Source organism: Balearica regulorum, chromosome Z, assembly GCF_011004875.1.
Source record: "Balearica regulorum gibbericeps isolate bBalReg1 chromosome Z, bBalReg1.pri, whole genome shotgun sequence".
Classification (NCBI taxonomy): Eukaryota; Metazoa; Chordata; class Aves; order Gruiformes; family Gruidae; genus Balearica; species Balearica regulorum.
This window is the reverse complement of record NC_046220.1, coordinates 13,893,118-13,912,810: the sequence shown is the minus strand read 5'-3', so window position 1 is coordinate 13,912,810 and position 19,693 is coordinate 13,893,118. Positions and strand designations below refer to the sequence as shown.

At 40.6% G+C, this 19,693-nt stretch overlaps 1 protein-coding gene across 2 annotated transcripts in view; it reads right to left on the bottom strand.

Annotated features, from left to right (window-relative positions):
* TEK (TEK receptor tyrosine kinase) overlaps positions 1-19,693 on the bottom strand; it is a 42,713-nt gene that overhangs the window by 19,022 nt on the left and 3,998 nt on the right. Inside the window, exons 2-4 of one of the 2 annotated variants that reach the window (XM_075740093.1) lie at positions 10,832-11,143; positions 5,452-5,562; positions 1,696-1,848 (exon numbers count right to left, since the gene is read on the bottom strand). In XM_075740093.1, coding sequence (XP_075596208.1) covers positions 1,696-1,848; positions 5,452-5,562; positions 10,832-11,143 — 576 coding nt within the window. The remainder of the gene's footprint in view (positions 1-1,695; positions 1,849-5,451; positions 5,563-10,831; positions 11,144-19,693) is intronic. The other variant, XM_075740094.1, reaches the window with a different exon arrangement.

The following is a 19,693-nucleotide window of genomic DNA, read 5'->3' as shown; positions in this document are numbered from 1 at the left end:
GCAGAACCAAGCCTGGCATCACTGGTGTTGTACCAGCATTTGGCAAGTCATGATTTTTTTTCTGTAATAATATTTTTCTTGAAAGTTCATTAGACCAGGTTCACATTTCTTGTGTCTTTACTGTCTTCACTGGGTCTTTATAAGAAGGATCAATCAACTGGTGACCTGTTCCTGGAGTAAATGGACTAAGAGCAATCAGTCATTGTAATGTCTGTCATGATTTTCTTTCCTGCTTTGTAATTTAAAAAGATACTACTACCATTAATCCTGCCACTGAGAGTTTTGATACTGATTTCATAAAGCAGAGCTTAAGCTCTAAACAGATATATGACTTCATCATGCAAATGCTTAACCTATTTCTACAAGATGCAAAATTCTCTGAGCTGCTTTTGAAATCAGTGGGAGCTGAGAAGAGTCAGTAATTTCCAGTATTTAATTTGTAACAATGTTTCTTACATCACAGTAACTAATCTTTATGACTTCCTCTAGTGTAAAGCTAGGACCGAGGAGATAATAAACTGGAAAGTCCTGAGGCAGGGTCACTAAAAGTTGGTAATCCAGACTTGGATCAGGAAGCACTTAATGAATCCACATGGTACTTGGAGCTCTATCTCCGCCTTGTCCCGGAATGAAATTCTTACCTGTGGTTACACTTTGCTAAAAATCATCAGTCTGTGTGTGTACTGCTAATTCAAAGAAAGACAGGATGTGTTTCAGCAGTGGCATGTAATCCACCATTCCCTATATTGTTAGTGTGCTCCCTACCACTATGCCCCGGGAATTTTCCCAATGGGCAGCACGGGCAAGACAAAAGCCTGTGTCAAGGCAGGGGACAGAATTTATGGATAAGTCTTCTGCTGTGTGGCTTGCCACTAGAGAACAGATCTTGGACCTTTTCATTTAGTAAGGTGGCAATAGTTTCAAAATCCAAATTTGGGGCATTATATCGATTCATTCGTGACTCCTGGAAGTATCCTGTGGATGTTAGCAAGTAAAATACATTTTACTGTCAGAAACATTTTCTCCATAATATAAGATATTTGAACAGCTATTTATTTTTACATACCAGTTTTATATTTCTATCCAGGTTAATAGAATATAATTTTCTTTTTACCTGATGAAAATGGACATAGCAGCATGAGCTACAAGACATGTGGAATACTTAATGGAAAATATTCACCTGCATTGTAAACTGATCCTGTCATCTGCTGGGAGGTGAACTTTAAGACCTAACTAAGGCTGGGATAGTTCGTGAAATTACAATAATGTATGCTAAGGATAATAAATCTTATGATAAATGGGGTTTGTATGTAGCTCACTATAAAGAACAGAGACATTTGAAAATTCCTTTTTTGCGCTCAGACCCACATCTCATACTCATGGGAGACCCAGTGCCACTTTCTTTGTTCATGCTTACTTGGTGTTTGAAAGCTGAGATGCTGAGAAAGGAGCTAGATGTCCTGGCGACAGCTAAGATGAATTGAACATAAATCTGAATATTTTTTTTTCTCTCAGCTGCTTAAATCAGTATCAGCTTGTACCAAAGATCCTTGGGAAAAAAATTCTTCTGACATAATCTGATGGCAGCTTACGCCAAGAAAGATTTTGGCCCTTATTTGGGCACAGTGTAAGTTTCATGTCAGATTCATTACGAATTTAAACAATTAATCATCAGTGCACATTAATGGAACTTACGTCTTACAATAAGCCTTGTGTAAGCAGAAGTAAAGAGGTTTCCTCCTATATATCTGGCAGAGTAAACCCCTGCATCCTGTGGCTGAACTTGAGGATAGGAGACTTCCAGCTCCCCTGGCACTTCATGCCTGGGCACAGAGTGGATGAAGGAGCCTGGGGAAGGAGCATATGGATACAACAGACAAGTCATTCACCTTTTACAGACAGAAATGCATTTGCATTGGTTACAGAGGAAGGACACCTGTGATGTGCTAAGCAGTAGAATCTATTTATTAGTTATGAATTTGCTGACAGCTCTTTAGCTGTATTGGTTTTTTGATAATTGGAGAGGTGCAAGTAAAAAGGAAACTAGATCTTGAGGAGATTTAGTAGATGAATGGGAAAAACTACTTCGAGTTCAGCATGGCCTTACAGAAATGTTGCTAAGAGTCTAGTGTTTAAAAATGTTCATTTTCTTTCTTGGCCTTTCCTGAAGTGAGGGGTGACCATCTGCAAGGAGTCTAGTGTGGCTGGAAGGAGTCACATAGCAAATGACAGCCAGGTCCTATTTAATCTGAGTAGCACAAAGGTTTACTTAGCAGACCAAAGCAGGAAGAGCACAGCACAGCTTTGTCTTTTCCTCCCAGACTTAACATGTTTCCGCCCCTTCTATTTTTTTCACCAAGGGACCTCATAAATGTTCTTCTAGGTTTGCTGTAGTTGGTCATACATGCTTGCTAAGTAAGGTGATAGCATTTGGTCTTCTCCCATCCCTCTGGATCACCAAGTAACAACATGTGAACGTTAACTGTTGTGAAAGAGAAGCTGCATCCAGTGGACTTCAGGGCCCCGGGAGTCCTTCCACTCCAGTCTGTTAGCGCAAGGCTGCTGCAGTCAGCTGCTGCCAGGTCCAGCCAGCTGTCACCAAAACATACATGTACATGCTCACACACACTGTACCGACAAAGCCAGCCGTCAACAGAGCTGCACAGCAGAACTGTGCCTCTACAGGTACTGCACGTGCACATGGCACTCACATAAACGACCCAGACAGTCTGATCCCATTCTCACTTGCCAGCTAGTCAGACTCGCTGGCAGATCTCACACACCCAAAAATGGGTTTTAGCTGGCCTGGACCTACGCTGTCTCTAAATAGCTGTCTCTCAGACCTCTTATCCTACTCGCTGGTTAGCCTGGCTTGAAGTTGACCAGTGTCACACATGCACACACACACACGCAAACAGGTCCCTGCCATAACTTTGTCGCTCTGGTTGCTGGCCCCAGCCGTACAAGCCCCTTTGACCCCTGGCATGTGTTTCCAGTTACTAGGAGTTACCTGCTGTGCCTTCTTGTCTGGCCTGAAGGTCACTAGCAGATTATACATATGCATACCAGGTAGAGAACACACTTATGTTGAAGAACAATTAGGAATAGAGTTTAGTAAGATCAGACCAACTGTAGTGCAGAGCTTGGCCAGACCGGTGTACTGGCCTGCAGCTTGCACACTTGCAAGTGGCACGTTTTACATGCCTCCTGCACCATGTTCCCATGCTTGTTCCTTTCCCAATCACTCTGAGCCCTCCCTTTCTCCTGTTTGGCTCTTTCCCAGTATTTCACACATGCTCACAGTCCCCCTCAATCATGCCATGACTTTGCTCTTTCCCCCTGAGATCCACGATTACCCTGCTCCCTGCTTCTTATACCCAGAAAGCTCTGGCTGAAGCTGCTCAGGGCTTTGTGTTGTTCCCTCAGTGGCCCTCAGAAGCTGGAAAGTTCTGCCCTTTGATGTTTTCTGTCACCTGCTACTCCTTAGGGCTTGTGTGTCTGTTTATTTATTACTTCTCTTGTTTTTTGTCTTAGTCTTTTATGCTGAATGACCATTAAGCAGATGATACTCCCACAAATCAAATGCCCCTACTTTCTACATATCCTTACAGTTACGTTGATAATGAAACAATTTTTTTCACTTTGCTGAAATAATTTGGAAGGTAAACTGTTCAGGCAGGACCTTTGCTGTCTGTGATCATCCATATTATCATAATATCAATTTGACTACAAATTTCAGGCTGGCTAGAAACATAAAACTTAGCTGAGGATCATAAATCCAAATAGTAAAAAGATCTTGGGTCGGTTTAGTCCATGACAACACATGACAGTTCTTCAAGAAAACAGGGCCAGAGAAAAAGAGCAAAGGACGAAAGGGATTAGTTCTGAAACTGTGGAGCTTTTTTTGCATATCTTCCAAGTTACAAGCTGCAAACAAACCTGGCAGCAAAGTATTAAGAAAGCCTTATGCTCACAGTCTGTTAGCAAGGGTCAGCTTTTGTGGCTTGTTTTCCAAGATGGCACAAGTTATGCCAATGTCTAAAAGCAATCTTGTTTAGCAGAACAGGTTCATTCTCCAGAGAGCCTTTGTGAGCGTCTGCAAGGGGGAAGTGGTACTTTAAATGCCTGAAATGAGAGATGGCAACAGTTAAATATGACACGACAAGTATTTTCTCTTCTTTGCCAGCTCCTGTATCAGGAATGATCAGGGATGCTATTTCAGCTGCAATCTCAGGTGAAGAATTTGACCTACTGTCCAAAGTCATGGCTAATTTGAGGCTTTTTGCCAAATTTCCAGTTGGAGTCCCAGCTAAGGCAGCACCATGATGTAAGCACTCCTGCTCCAACATATCAGCTGATTCTTCTATGACAAAATGCTGACAGAATATGACAAAATGTCCTTGGGAATCCTGAAAGGACAAGTGATGGCAAACCTTCTCCACTGTGCACTGCGATAGCTGAATCTCTGAAGAGCGAAGAAGCAGGTCTTTAAGGAACTCTGCTTTGCATATTGCCTTTTTACAAGACACTTTTTGATTATTTTTCTCTTCCAGCCTGTAGAGAAGTGCTCCAAGTATTCAGTAACTGGGGCTGAGGCTGACCCTCTGCATGCATTCTTTTGGAGTGTGCTGACACTTCCTTACCTCATCCTGCCTGTTTCCTGGTAGCTTGCTGTAAGCTAGACTGTCAGTAGACAAAGATGTGTACATTATGTGTGCTTTCCACAGCTGTAATTTGTTGGAGTCTAACATTCTGATTAAGTATAAAGGCACTGTGAGTTTAGCAACCAGTATTTCACTACATTTCTACAGGAGGTAGATAGCAAACCATGTATTTCTAAGTGTCAAGCAGTAGCAACACACAGCTGAACAGTGAGTTCGTTACATGTGATTTAGGTGCTGTGTTACATAGAAAAGTTGGTGTCATGAATTTCACAACCTGACTAATTTTTTGTAATTGAATGAAACAAGGATTAGATTTTGTTGACAGTTTTACCCTTCTAATAGCAGATTACTAGTGCTTAATTTCTTAGCCTGAAGAGCCTCTAAAAGCCATTGAAAAAGGAGATGTATGCACTTGAAAACCAGTAAAAATGCAAAGAAAGATGCAGTAACTAGGCCTTCACAGTGGCACAGGAAAAAAAAAAAAAAAGCTAAAATCAGCCAGGCAAATATATGAGGGCATAATATAGAAGGAAATCAAAAAGGAAAATGAGAAACAAAGCAAAGGTATAAACATGGGATTTGGCATTCTGCTGGAAGAGAAACAGGTCAGCTCAGTATATTGGGTATGGAAGTTGGTCCTTTAGGGAACAATAAAGGCATGAGGAATTATGTCTGCTCCAGTTGCACAGCATGGGCATCATCAGCAATGACTTCAAACCAGTTACATGGCACTTGGCTAAGACAATGATAGCAGGAAGAGAAAAGACAAGAGAGAAAGGTTAATTACCATTTTTGTAGATCACTGCATCTTCCTCCTTTGCTGCCATTCTGATGAAGGAAATATTCACAGGCTCTCCCTTATTTGCTGTAACAGTTAACGCCACCGGGTGGAATGAGGCTGAAAACAGAACAGGACAGAAGTATGGGGTAAATAGCAGCAGTTATTGTCTCTATCTGGTGTCTAGGCCGAAAGCTCACAATGGTTTATAGCATCACCCTGACTCAGATTTTGACATTTAAATTTCTTTAGAGCACACACCGACTCTTTATCTCCAGCAACCTCGATTCTATGTTTTGGCAAAGACAAAGAACTCACCTATACCTTGAGACAAGAGTCTTCCACTAGAACCTGGGGCATGAAATAAAAGGAAAAAAGCAATTTTTGGCTGAGCAACTGGAAACACTTCCTAACTAGGAGCTCCAACTGGCTATAAAACAATTTCCCAAGTTTCTTCATCCCTTGAGACATTTTTAAAGCAGACTGGATAAAGTACTGGAAAATGTATTGTAGGGAACAAGCTGTCATTGGCAGACAAAGACCCTGAGTGACTCAGTTCTTTTCTGTTTTAGCTTTATGAAGCTGAAAAGTCAAGATAGTTCGGGAGACCACAGTCATGCAGGGTCTGGGGGAGATGCGGTAAGATAGAGTAGGTTTGTGCTTGGGTTAGTTCACTATGCTCTCTATAGATACTGAGAGTGTTGGCTTGCACTAAGAACAAATGAAAAAACATATTCACAGCCAGTGGTACTTTTACCAAAATAGTTTAATCTAAAATTGTGGCTTAATTAAAATAAAAATTCTATATGAGGAACAGTCCAGATCAGTGACATTTTTCAATTTTCCAGCTGGGAAATTGAAATTAATTTTTCTGTTTAAAAAGAAAAGTACTTTTATACATTTGTTTATGGTTCTTGATTTAAGAAAAAGAATAAAGTAGTAGATGGAGTGATTTTCACAAAATTGTAGCCTCCTCCTTGTCATTACAAGCGGAAAAAAAGGTAAGAAGATAATCGGGGAAGGGACAGAAAAATCTCAAGAAATAGTAACTTTTAAAACCAGTGAAATGATAATTTTAATTGCAACATTACTTTGAAACAAGTTAGAAGTTAAGGACCCTTCCTTTCATTTAGCTGGAAAATTCCAAGGGAAAGCTGTGAGGTTTTTCAAGGACAAATTGAGGTTTTCTGACAATTTTTATCTCTGAGGTTTTATGCCGTACTGACACTGATATGTCGTATGGCAAAAAATTTACAGAAACTCTTCTATAGTTAGGCAAACTTAACTTCCAAAGTATTTCAGCTCTTTACCTGAGTGAGAATGTTACACCTTTGTACTCTCCCCTGCACCCAGGGGAGTGAGGCATGGATTTTCACCAACCTCTTTTCTCTTCTGTTTTTGAGGGTCTTTAACCTTTTTGTTCCTCCTCTGCAAGTTCCTGTCGGGCAAGTCCGTCCTGCACCTTGGTCCCTGAACCTGGGAGCCCGGTTCTGCTGCTACCTGCCTCCCCAGCAAGGTGAGTGGGACCTTTCCGACAGAATGACCCACCTGAGCCTCAGCTGGAAGGGATCCCTGGAGAGTCATTCATGCTCCTAGTCGGCTCTGCATTTGCACAGGTTCCATTTCTATTAAAGTCACATTTATTTCACAGGGAATATTTTGTTTAAGGAACACATACGGAAGTTAGTACGAACTGTTAGACAACTTATTCATAAAAAATTGCTGCCATTTATCTATAGTCATGACTCTTTTTTAGAAAACTGTCAATAAAGTATACTTATGTTCATACCAATGGATGCAGAAAACAAATCTAGTCTGTGGCTGAAATTTGGTGACAAAGAAATAGACAGAGATTGGTTCAGAAAGCAGAGAAAAAATTATGAACTAGCATCCTATTACGTTATATATGTAATAGAGCTGTAAAAAATGAGCAAGTGGATGCTACCTCAAAGATTGTATGAGGCTGAAACTATGTTAGTACATCCATTTGTACATTATTTTGTAAAATCTGAGGGGAAAAAAAGGGTGGTATTATAGCAATATTTGAGGAAGGAACATTTTAATACTTCCATTTCAGAATGACATTTTAATTAAAAATCAAAATGTTTGTGTTATGTTATGTGACGTAAAATTAAAGAAAAACAATTTGAGTAAAAATTAAGACAATCCTATCAATCCACACCAACTTCTCTCCCAAAATTTTATTTCCTTGAGAATTTTGACATGTTAATGCTTTATTTCAGATTGGAAATAAGACAATTGTTGAAAACTCACCATTCTTTGCAGAATGGAATTCCCATCCCCTGTGCAGTTCTAGTGTTTATGCTCTGGGCCTCTGCCACGTGCTTTCATTCCTTTGTAAGCGCTAGCCAACAGATTCCAGCAGGACTCTTCCTGCATGATACTAAGCACATGCATGGGAATCTACTGAGCATTTGCTCAATAGATGTTACCTATGCACTGGTATCTGAACTTAAATCTTAGAGAAACAGAGAATTCTAATATAGAAAAATGAAATAAGATCTCATTAAAAACAGTCAAACAAAAACTGAGAGCTGTCCCAATTTACTGTCAGCTCCTGAGTTGGAAGTTATTTATGAATAACAAAGGCATGGTGAAAATCATGATCTATTTAGGAAAAGAAAATTTAACAGCTTTCCCCAAAATGAATTGTTAGTTACAAATGATCCTAAGTGTTTTAGTTGCAGTGTGGTTTGGACCAAATTTAGTGAGGAATTACTAATTGTTTTAACAAACTATTAAACTTTTGTATTCCCATTTTCTTTTCTTTGTGTGTTGTTTAGCTCAACCACAAAATTTTTTTCTTCAGAGTATTGTTGCAATGGAAAGGAACCCACACTCCCTGGTGGGCTCGGTTCCAATGTATTTTTAGATTGTGACTTGTATTTCATGATTTCACATCTTGAATGTACCAATTCCTTATAGAGACATAATGAACTGAGTTGCAGGGCAAGTGCCATAAGGCTCTGTTGCTAGCATTTCCATTATTGTCCCTTTGCCTGCTCTAGAGAGTTTCTGGGGGGGAAACTCAATGATATATATGAAAATACACATTTATTGTGTGGAGAAATTGCATAAATTATATTTGACTAGATACAGGACAGGCTATATAGTGTTCCATTTTAGATATGTGTGCTCTATACAGTATCTGCAGTAGTCCCCATATATATAAAACATCTGTTCCTTCTCATTGCATCTATGAATATGGTGTGCATAACAATGATGCTAAAATATGATGATTTCAGGAGAACAGACTTGTGACTTTCAGAATAGCACATAGGTATAGTAAATGAAAAAATGAACCTGTTATCTTTCTGTATTGTGCAGCAGAAATCTTTGCTGTATCTTCTTATCTGATAATAGGTACCTAATCAGGCAGATGACAGTAACGACACTAAGTGATTAATGTTTAGTGAGTGTTTCAGCAGCTTCTTGCCATGAAGCTGCAAAACAGTGGCTGGATTTTCAGAAGTGCTGCTCCTTCCTGTGCCTTTTGTGTCCTCAATGGGAAACTGCACATTTCAACTCTTGCTCAATTTTTGGTGTTGAAAAACACACTCTGCCTTTAAAAACCATTCAGACAACAACAGTAAAAGGAAAAAAGGCCTGTTTTCCAACTACAGATGCTTTGCCAAACCTCACAGTCCTTCACTGACCTCTTCTTCCTCTTTCTGTGCACTTTAATAGCTTTGAGAACTTCTGTCGTGCCTCTTTCTCACCCATCTAGCCTGATTAGATTATACGCATTCACCAATGAGTTGCTAGCTCAATTTTTTTTCAGTGAAAGCTTTTGCAGAGAAAATCTGAGAAATGGATTCAAACCCAGAAATGATTCAAAGAAACCTACCTACTACCGGTGTGAATGTGGTCTTATTTCTGGTTAGAAAAACTTCTGTCACATAGGAAGCTCTCAAAGTTTGATTACTTTAAATTCTTTACTCTTAGGTCCACAGATACCAAGTGCAAAAAACTGATTGATTCAGAAGACACTCTTCCACCCGTGGAGGTTGTTGTACACAGCAGCCTGAGATGTGCTCAGCTCACTGGCATTCTACCACAGACAAAGTCACATTGACTTTCCATGGACTGTTATCCCCTCCTCCTCATTGCAGCTTCCTTTGAAACAATGGAGTGGTCAGCCTGCATCTGCAGAGCTCTCTTGGTGGCTGGTCGAACCCTTCAAAGACCGCATTTGGTCAGAGAAACCATAAGCCAAAGAAAAATGCACTTGACCTGTCCACTTTGCTTCCTACATTCCCATACTAAAAGAAGTAAATGGACACTAGCTGCAGCTCAGATAAATGAAAAACCTCTTTTTCTAAATTTGCTGTACAATGTTAGGACATGCCAACGATAATTCCTCTTAAAATCTTGTAAAGAAAGATTAAAAGTGTCAAGTCTTCTCACAGACCAGCTGCTATGGCACAAAACATTATCAGTACAGTGAAGTCTACTAAAAATTGGCTGAAATTTTGAAAACTTGATTTGTGGCAGAAAATTAGCCAAAATTTCTTACACTTTTCTGTAGTTTATGGTGATCTCTTTGCTTTGGAACTTGTTCCAGAAGTCTAATCAGGTCCAGAGACAAGTGAAATTTTGCACATAAGAAAACGTATTTTAATGACCAGAGTGCTGAGCATTGGAAATCCCACCTTCTCATCCCACCATCTCCCTGCAATGTTTGCTTTTTCTACTGTGCATAGTTTGAAAACCTAAACTAAGTCAATAGTGAAATCCATAGTAGATTTTTGTGAATAAACTTCTAGATATTGGGAAACTTCTCTGGAGTTTCTTTCCAGTGTTGAGCTGGGTGTTTTGGTTTTTTTTCATACTGACACAGACTGTGCAGATCCAATGCTGCTGATCCGTAGTTTTACTGAACCTTAGGCAAGGCAGTTATTTTGTAGGCTTAGATTGCCCATTTATTAAAAAAAAGATAGCGATGTTATGCTATCGACATCTTAGATCTGTCAAGACTTTAAAATGGAAGCATGTTTAGAAATCAAGGGTCTGGGATGTGAAAAACCCAGTGCAGGAGTTACTGCATGTGTTATTTCATGGGGTCAGTGAGGCCAGTACTTACCTTATTTGCTACCTGACTCTGCGTTCCTGGCAGTAGCCTGACACAGGCAGAATACCTACAGATGTCTGACTAACTTCCATGAGGAAATGACTAGCAGCTGGTATTGACCAGTTGTCTCTGCACTTTAAAAAAAAACCCATGGGCTTAAGACAAGTCTATTTTTGTTGACTCCAGACTGTCTTGCCTGCTTTGGGGCCACGTTTGTGCCCACTTGGGTCAGCCGGGGATAACTGCCCATCTGCAAGCAAGGACATGCAAAACTCATCTCTGACCACCATACAGTACCTCCCAGTGGCATCTTCATGGTATGTATCCTTGTCACCTCATCCTTGAGTTTCCCTTCACAGTAATATGCTCCAATAGTTTCACTGGCCTGTTCCCTCTTCCATACCACTGTTTTGGCTGTTGGTCTCTTTGAATCTTCATTAACTTCCAGTGGTTCCCGGTGCTGGTTTGTCACATCCTCTTGGTCTCGGTCTATTGTGATAGACTCACGGGAACGCCATTTGGAGGTGATGCAGATAAGTGATGTCTCGGAGTTGCCCACCAGAGGGAATGAATTGATCAGTATGAGGTCCAGTGCCGCTTCCACTTTACCTAAGGAAAAAAGCAGCAAGTGAAAAAACTTTACTGCAGAGTTTGAGTACGTGGCTGATCAAATCACCAGATAAGCTGTTTCACCCCATACTCGGGGTTTCTCTGGCTGGTGTCTTGCACACCTTTTGTGCAAAATGGGAAGACTGTAAATTAACTATTCTGCTACACTGACTTTAGTTTTTAGTTTTTATGTCACAAACAGATGGAGTTTGTTCTTCTCAGAAGAGGAAATAAGCCTTGCAAACTTGTGGAACTTCTTTTAAGAGCTGTTGCCGAAGCCCAAGGAAAACCGTGGGTTGCAGAAGCAGACAGATCCCTGGACAGTTAGATATATACATAAGTGCCTTAAGTATGGTGCTTTGCTGGTTACAGGGTCAGTAGATTGTAAGGTTTAGTCAGTTTAATAGTGTTTCTTTTACATCCTTTACATGGATTTAATACATATGAATTGATGTAAAGCAGATATGTCTTTCATTTACATAAATTGGTAGTACTTTGAACACCCGGAATATTTTTTTCAGCTGTTTTATGAATTCGGATTAATGATTTCATCATCATTCACATGTCAACCATTCAAAGCCCTGACAGACAGCAGAAAGAACCTTGGCACGAAGAAACTTTCTCAAAAACAAAGAGCAAGTCGGCAGCGCTAGTAAAGCCATTTTTTATAAGGTTAGGTTTAAATCAATCAAAATAGCTCCCTTTGATCAACAGAACTGCCAGAAATACACGGAGATGGCAGTTCTTTGAAAATGTTAGATACAAGCCTAATCAAAACAGTCTCTGGCAGAGTCCTACAGATTTAGTTGTTCAAATGCACATAGCAGGAGGGAAATACAGCTCTCCTATAATCAACAATTTGCAAATAACAGGCGTTTCCCTTTACTTTTGAAATTCAGGGTAAGGAGAAGGGAAGCAGGAACATTTTTTCCAGCTGAAACAGGAAGAATAATTGATTTCTTTTATTCATCACATTTATTTTCCTGCTTTGGGTACAAGTATATTTTGTATTCACACAGAGAGACCCAATATTTAGTGCCACTCAGCTTCCAAATGTTTCTCTGATTAGAAGGAAGGGGTATAGTCTTAGATAAGTGAGGTCAGAAGGTCTTAGTGCTGACTGCGGTCTTTGCACGTGTCTCAGTGGTGCTGGGGGCCAAGGGAGTCGGTCCTCCTCCACTTTCAGTGCCAGCAGCCACTCTGGGGACTGAAGTATCGTGACAGCATGCTGACACCACACCCAGCCTGCCCGCCACGGTTACCACCCGTTAACGTGCCAGCCCAGATAACCCGTCCTTACATAATGGCAAAATGAAACCTTCTGGAAAGGATGCAACAGCCGTTAAATATTGCATAAAGGTGCGGGTCAGGGAAGTCAGTTCGTCCCACTGCATGTTACAAAAATAAATCCTGTGAGCAGAGTTGAAGTACGTGATAGAAATGAGGCCAGACTTGTGTATTCATTTTGTAGGGCGTTTATCTCAACTTTTTTACTTTTATACGAGGAACATTTGTACTCTTACTACAACACTGATGCATCAGCTGAAGGCAGATGTAATTCAACAGTCAAAAACATTGAAAGCAGAAGGCTTCAGTTTGTATCAGCAAGGGCCACATGCCAGGTAGAGATATTCTTAAAGTCATAAATTACGAGATCCTGATTTCTGCAAACTTTTGTGAAACTCAGAACCAAATCTGGACCTAAACTCTGTGACTTGACATGGTTGTCTGTGTTGAGGTCAGGCAGGGTGCTGCAGATCGGAACTGAAATATTTTGATGTTTCTGCCTAGCATCCACAGGGCTCAGAGCTGCAACTGTCTTTCTAATACAGAGGTATGGGCCCAAGTTGCTGGGGTCCTTCAGAGGATGGCTGTTTGTCCAGGGTTCCAGTTCCATTCCTCTAGCTTTTCTCTGCTCCTCTGACTTCCAACACAGATTGAAAGGTGAATATAACACCTCTTCCCCGCCCGCCCGCCCCAGCATCTCAACCTTTTAATACGCTGAGAAAAAGTAGTAGGAGAAGTCTGAGTTTTGAGGACTAGCTTTCACGTTGCCTTTGATCCACATGCAAAACATAGTAAAGCAATATCATATCAGATTCAGGGTATTTGTTCAATGCTTTTCTGTTTCATTGTATAATACAGATTGTGTAATCAAGGTATCGAACAACCATAGCTCAGGAGTGTTGCTTATGTACACTTGTGATTATTCCAGATGAATCAAAATCTAGCCACTGGTGGATGGATAGTGTTCTGATTGATTGTCTAAATATAGGTAATTTTATGTCATATTAGACACTGCAGTGAGGCAAACAGAGTACAAATGGAGCTTCGTGTCTTCGTGGAGGAACACTAGAAGGCGATTCTCTGTCTAAAAGGGAGTAATATCTATGCATAAGTATGGAATCATACGCCAAATGTCATTTGACAGCTAAGGTTTCACAGCTGGAATATCTTGCCAGCAGAAATTAAAGTATATCCAAGTGAAAGTTTTGCACTAAGTAAATCTATGCTTTGATGTATTTTGGGGAGAAAAAAAAAAGAAAACCAAACAACACCCTAGGAGCACGTTGAAGGCAACTCACTCATTCACCTCAGAATCTAGCAGGACTGGCATTTTAAAGTCAGCCTAAGGTCTCTGAAGTGACAGGAAGGCTTTCTTTGACTCCACTGGGAGTTGCTGCCCTCAGATTGTGGGGAAAATAAAAACAAACAGAAAAGTGTAAAATGTACATATGCTTCATGCTTAGGGATTCCTACAGCATCTCTTTCTGGTAATGCAACTTAAACTAACCCAACTGTCCTGGCTAAAAAGGAATTTACGTAGTCTGGCAAAACGTAGGCAAATCCTACACTTGATGTTAATAAAGACTTTGAGTACGTAAGGACCAACTAAGGACAACAGGATTTAGCTCTCTGAGAAAAGCACAACAGATTCAGACAGGAAACAGCCTGACAATCCTCTGTGCTTCCTTGAAAAAGTTCTTTGACTCCTGCCCTGGTCCTTGAAAAACTGACCCTATCAGGAAGGCACTTTGCTGTGTGTGCAAATTGGTTTTGAGAAGAGAGAGCACTTGCCAAAGGCTAATGCTGGAAATGGGAGATACCATGCAGAGAGGATTGCCAAGTATTTATGGCACACACTCATTGTGGTGCAGTGCTTTGAGCCCTTCCAGCACAGAGAAAATGGTATCCACTAAAGCAGTAAGTTTAAACAGCACAGAGAGCACACCGGAAAATAACCTGGAGAGCAAAACGAAAGCAAGGAGATCTTTGCAGTTCCTTTTGGCCCACTTTTAACTACAGGATTGTGCTCTCTCTTGCTAGGTGATACCTGTTTGTATCTTTCACAGTTTCTCTAGTACATACTCGCCTGGGGAAACTGTGCTGAACTGAGAGTAAGTGTGTATCATGCTGTCTCTGCAGCCCCTGTGTTCTCATTCCCTACCAAGTTGCCATTCATACAGGCACAGAGTCATCATCTTTTCTGTGCTGTGTTGCACCAGCAAAACTCAGCCAGGACCAGCTGGAAGAAACAGCTCTCAGAAATTCCCTGGAACACATCCCAGACACTGGTCTGCTCAAAGAGCAAGAAAGCATCTGATAAAGTTTAAAACATCACCTCTCTAGATTGGAATTGGTGCTAGATGCTAGTTTGGGAATAAAACAATGCGGCAATCTCGAGCTGAGATAGTTTAATGCCATAGATGAGTACACTCAGCAAGTCTTATGAGATTAGAAAAGTGTTATGATTTGCCCTTTTGTTTCAGAAAGTCCCTGCCCAAATACTTCCAGATTTACATTATTGACCCTCTTCTGGTCCCCAGGAAAACATGGAAATATTCAAGACAATTTCTACCTAATGTGAAGCCTTTGCAAAGTTGCCTGTTAATTGGAAAAGTGTTCAATGCTGTGGAGTGGCCAACACTCCTCTACCCTAGCAAGCAACCAGAGTGGTCAGCTCCATCAAGATAAAGGATAACCGTACCCCACCGCCCCCTAAACACATATTCAATCCCTAGTCCCTATTTGCAAGGAGTACTCAGAATCAAAAGTTATGAATAAGTGTTTTAGCTATTAATTAATACTGAGTAGTAGTGGAAGAAAGAAATTGTTCAGACATTAGAAATCTACTGATGTATTTATTTTCCTTATATTTCTAGAGCTTTAAGTATTCTAGAGCTGGAAGTACTTCTCTTGTCATTTGGAACCTAACAAACAGAGGAAAAAGAAGACCTGTGGTAAGAAGGAAAAGAAAGATTAATACTTTTAAAGCATTAATTATTTAAGAGAAGAGGGGAGGACAGAAAATTCCAGTAAATTCCATCATCTCTTTTTTCATCACGTGAAGCAAGGGGAATAAAAGGTGATGTAATTTCAAATATTTAGGCAGGGTTTTTTTTTTTTACTGTTACTGCTTGGAACGCAAATTATTTCTGCTATTAACTATCTGGGAATATGAATGTAAAACATATAGATACTAGCAGCAAAAAAATAGCATCTGTGCTTAGTTTAGGTTTGGTGTTATACTGCAAGTAAAACAGCCAGTTGCATATGACACTCACTGCAGGATTTAAAAATAATTTTGAGACTGATGGAAACATATGTCCCAGGCTGTCAAGTCATCAACCCCTTCTTCTTCAAGTCTCTTAAAAAACAGCACCAAGCACTCCCTTTGCTTGAAAGAAAAAGATTTTGGTTTAGAACAAACCTAACTTGCTAAATAGCCTGCACCTCAGTATTTCTCATTGTGTCTTGTTCTGTATTTTGATTGTATTTTTCTGTATAAAATCACACATCGGATTAAAAGAATTTAACTAAGCTATTTAGGAATACAAATGCCAATCATGTAAACAATTTTGCTGGGAAAGTATAGCATTTGATTAATTCTTAGTGAAGTACTGAATAAATTACAGGTTTTTTTAATGAACTAATTAGCCAGTTTGGAAGATAATCAGGATGGAAATAATGCAAGTGACATATGAAGAAGTTAAGAAAATAGAGATCCAATTCCCATGTCTCCTCTCCCTTAAAAAAAAAAAAAAAAAGAAGAAGAAGAGGAAGAAGAAAATAGAATAGTCCTTACTTAATATTAAACCTAGTCAGAAACTAACCCAAAACATTAGCTGTTTGAGGATAGTGGAACATACACCACACCAGAATTTGGCAATCTTTATTTCCTCTTTTTCTGTGCACTCAACGTTTGTCCTATCAATCTTGGTTATTTTTTTTTTTGTCATTTTCTAAAAAAGTAAATTATTTGGGGGGGCTTTGAAATCACATATTAATTTTATGGGCTCAGTAGTCTTTTAGTGTCCTGGAAACTTCTGGGATGCAAAGATAGCAACAGCTCAGGTAATTTCTCCCAGTGAGTCAAGTTCTCCACTAACAGCTCAGTCCTCCACAGGAAAACAAGGCTGAAGTTATTATTACCCAAACAGATTAAGATTGTCTGCCACACGGCAGCAGCAGCAGGGCGAAAAAAGAGAGAGACAGAAATGCTGCTGAAAAACTATTCATAAATGAACAAAAAGTCAGGTTTTCCAATAAAACCTTTCTTGTTATCTTAGAAAGGATCTTACTGCTTGTATCTTACGTTATGGTGCTGGGCAGCTGTGGGACGGCTCACAGCTCAAAGAATACCAAGACCTCTTGCTCTTAGAAATAGGGCATTATTTATGGAGGGAAAGTATTATGAAACTAGTAAGAGACAAAATATTCACTCTGCCACTTAGTAGTAGTGCAAAGACCAGAGCATATGTGTGAAAAATAAAATAGTCTGTCAAAGCTGCTAGAGCTAATGGTTTCTTACAGGCCCTTGGGTACATCTGGAGCAGCCGAAGGAAATGCAACTGCCTTCTTGTAAAATAGAGTGAAATTGTTTTCTCTATAGTTCTATTGTTTCACAGCCTATCAAAACAATCTTTTAAGATAAAAAAGCTAGAAAAGAAACACTGGTGCAGCTTGGTTGGGGGTTTCCCAGCGAGGGTGCCTAAATATGCGTGTGTTTAAGTAACCAAAATGTAGAAAAGACACTTTCTCATGACTTCTCCTTAGGTCTGGTTGACCATAAGCAACTAAAGTGGAAAACAACGTATCAGCAGAAATTGCTTGTTGAACAACCAGCTGGCAATGTGCTAGGTAATGCTGAAAAAGGATGAGGAATATGGGAAGGCTTGAGTAGGACAGTTCAGCTACATCTGGCTAGATTTGTACGTAGCCAAATATGGGTACTAACATCAAGAAAGTACTTGCAAGCAAGAGTAAGTATGTCCATAACAAGGGTGGTCCTTGTAAATTGCATTATGAAGAGACTATGTATACTGCATATGTATACTGTATGTTGTTTGTGCGCATGTGCCAAGCTGAGGTATGCAAAATAATATAGGTAATTGATTAGTCTTCATAGGATATATCAATGCATAAAACATGCATAAGTTTAACTGTCTGGAAGTGCCTGTGAGCATTGGCTGCTGGATGGACATATTCTGGTATGTTCTTGTCTGTACAGTAGTGAACTCTCACTTTGCTACTTACTGATTTTTCTGAGTAGTGGGAGATGTTTCTGGTGCTAAGTGCACTCTGTGGCTACCAAAGCTAAGATCCCGGACCAGTGGCAGGTCTGGGATGAATAGCCAGAAAATAATACAAGAGAAAATCATCAGCATGATCAGAAGTGCAGATGGCACTGCATTGTCAGAAGGCACTTGTTGCACTCCAAAGGGGAAATTAACCCAGCCACTTCATTAGACAAGCTGACACAATGCAAAAACTAAATAAATACCAAGCAAGAAAAACACTGATCTTCAAGCAAAAAGCTTACATATATTAACTTTGAATACAGAAATGTCATTTGTGAATGAGTGGCGTTCCTCAGGGGTCAGTACTGGGACCGGAACTGTTTAACATCTTTGTCAGTGACATGGAGAGTGGGATCGAGTGCACCCTCAGCAAGTTTGCTGATGACACCAAGCTGTGTGGTGTGGTCAACACACTGGAGGGAAGGGATGCCATCCAGAGGGACCTTGACAGGCTGGAGAGGTGGGCCTGTGCAAACCGCATGAAGTTCAACAAGGCCAAGTGCGAGGTCCTGGATGTGGGTCGGCACAATCCCAAGCATGACTATAGGCTGGGCGAGGAATGGATTGAAAGCAGCCCCGAGGAGAAGGACTTGGAGGTATTGATTGATGAGAAGCTCAACATGAGCCGGCAGTGTGCGCTTGCAGCCCAGAAAGCCAACCGTGTCCTGGGCTGCATCAAAAGAGGCGTGACCAGCAGGTCGAGGGAGGTGATCCTGCCCCTCTACTCCGCTCTGGTGAGACCCCACCTGGAGTACTGCGTCCAGCTCTGGGGGCCCCAGTACAGGAGAGACATGGAGCTGTTGGAGCAAGTCCAGAGGAGGGCCATGAAGCTGATCAGAGGGCTGGAGCACCTCTCCCATGAGGACAGGCTGAGAGAGTTGGGATTGTTCAGCCTGGAGAAAAGGCGGCTCCGGGGAGACCTAATTGTGGCCTTCCAGTACCTGAAGGGGCCTACAGGAAAGATGGAGAGGGACTGTTTATCAGGGAGTGTAGTGACAGGACAAGGGGTAATGGGTTTAAGCTGAAGGAGGGTCGATTCAGATTAGATATTAGGAAGAAATTTATAACAAGTAAGGAAAACATATAAGGGTGGCAAGCATCCTTTTTAGTCAGAATTGATTCATAGTATAAAGTCTTATAGTAAAAGCAAATGTACTTTGGATTTGTAAGCAAATTTTCATATCATAGAATCCCAGAATGGTTTGGGTTGGAAGGGACCTCAAAGGCCATCTAGTTCCAATCCCCCAGCCATGGGCAGGGACACCCTCCACTAGACTACATTTCCCAAAGCCCCATCCAACCTGGTCTTGAACACTGCCAGGGATGGGGCATCCACAACCTCTCGGGGCAACCTGTTCCAGTACCTCACCACCCTCACAGTAAAGAATTTCTTTCTAACATCTGATCTAAATTGACCCTCTTTTAATTTAAACCCATTACCCCTTGTCCTGTCGCTACACTCCCTGATAAAAGAGTCCCTCCCTACACTGGGAGGTGACTATGAAATTTCAGCAAAAATGTAATTATGACTAAATACCCAAACAGTCTAATATATGTGTGTGTACATATACATATGAAATCTGTATCTAAAACAATAGCATATTTTAACACTTGCGAATGTAGTGTGATTTCATTGCACCCTTTTAGATTTTATTCCTCTGGGTCTGATGCAATGCCTTTCACTCCTGACTATTCCCAGCTGCTGAACTGGCCTTTGGGAACACAGGTTTCCCGAGAACTACTCTATCTATGGCTAGATCTGAAACAGGCACACACCAAAAGCAAATCCTAAAAAATAAAAGAACTGGAGAGAATCAGCCAATTTTTGTAATTACAATTAGAGTAAGTGCACAGAGCTGCATGCATAGGCTGAAGCTGTTGCTTTTGGCTTCCAGCTGCAGAGTCAGGGAGCAATGAATTAAGTCACAGATGGAACTTTTTTGTTTGCAAACATACAGTCAGCAACATA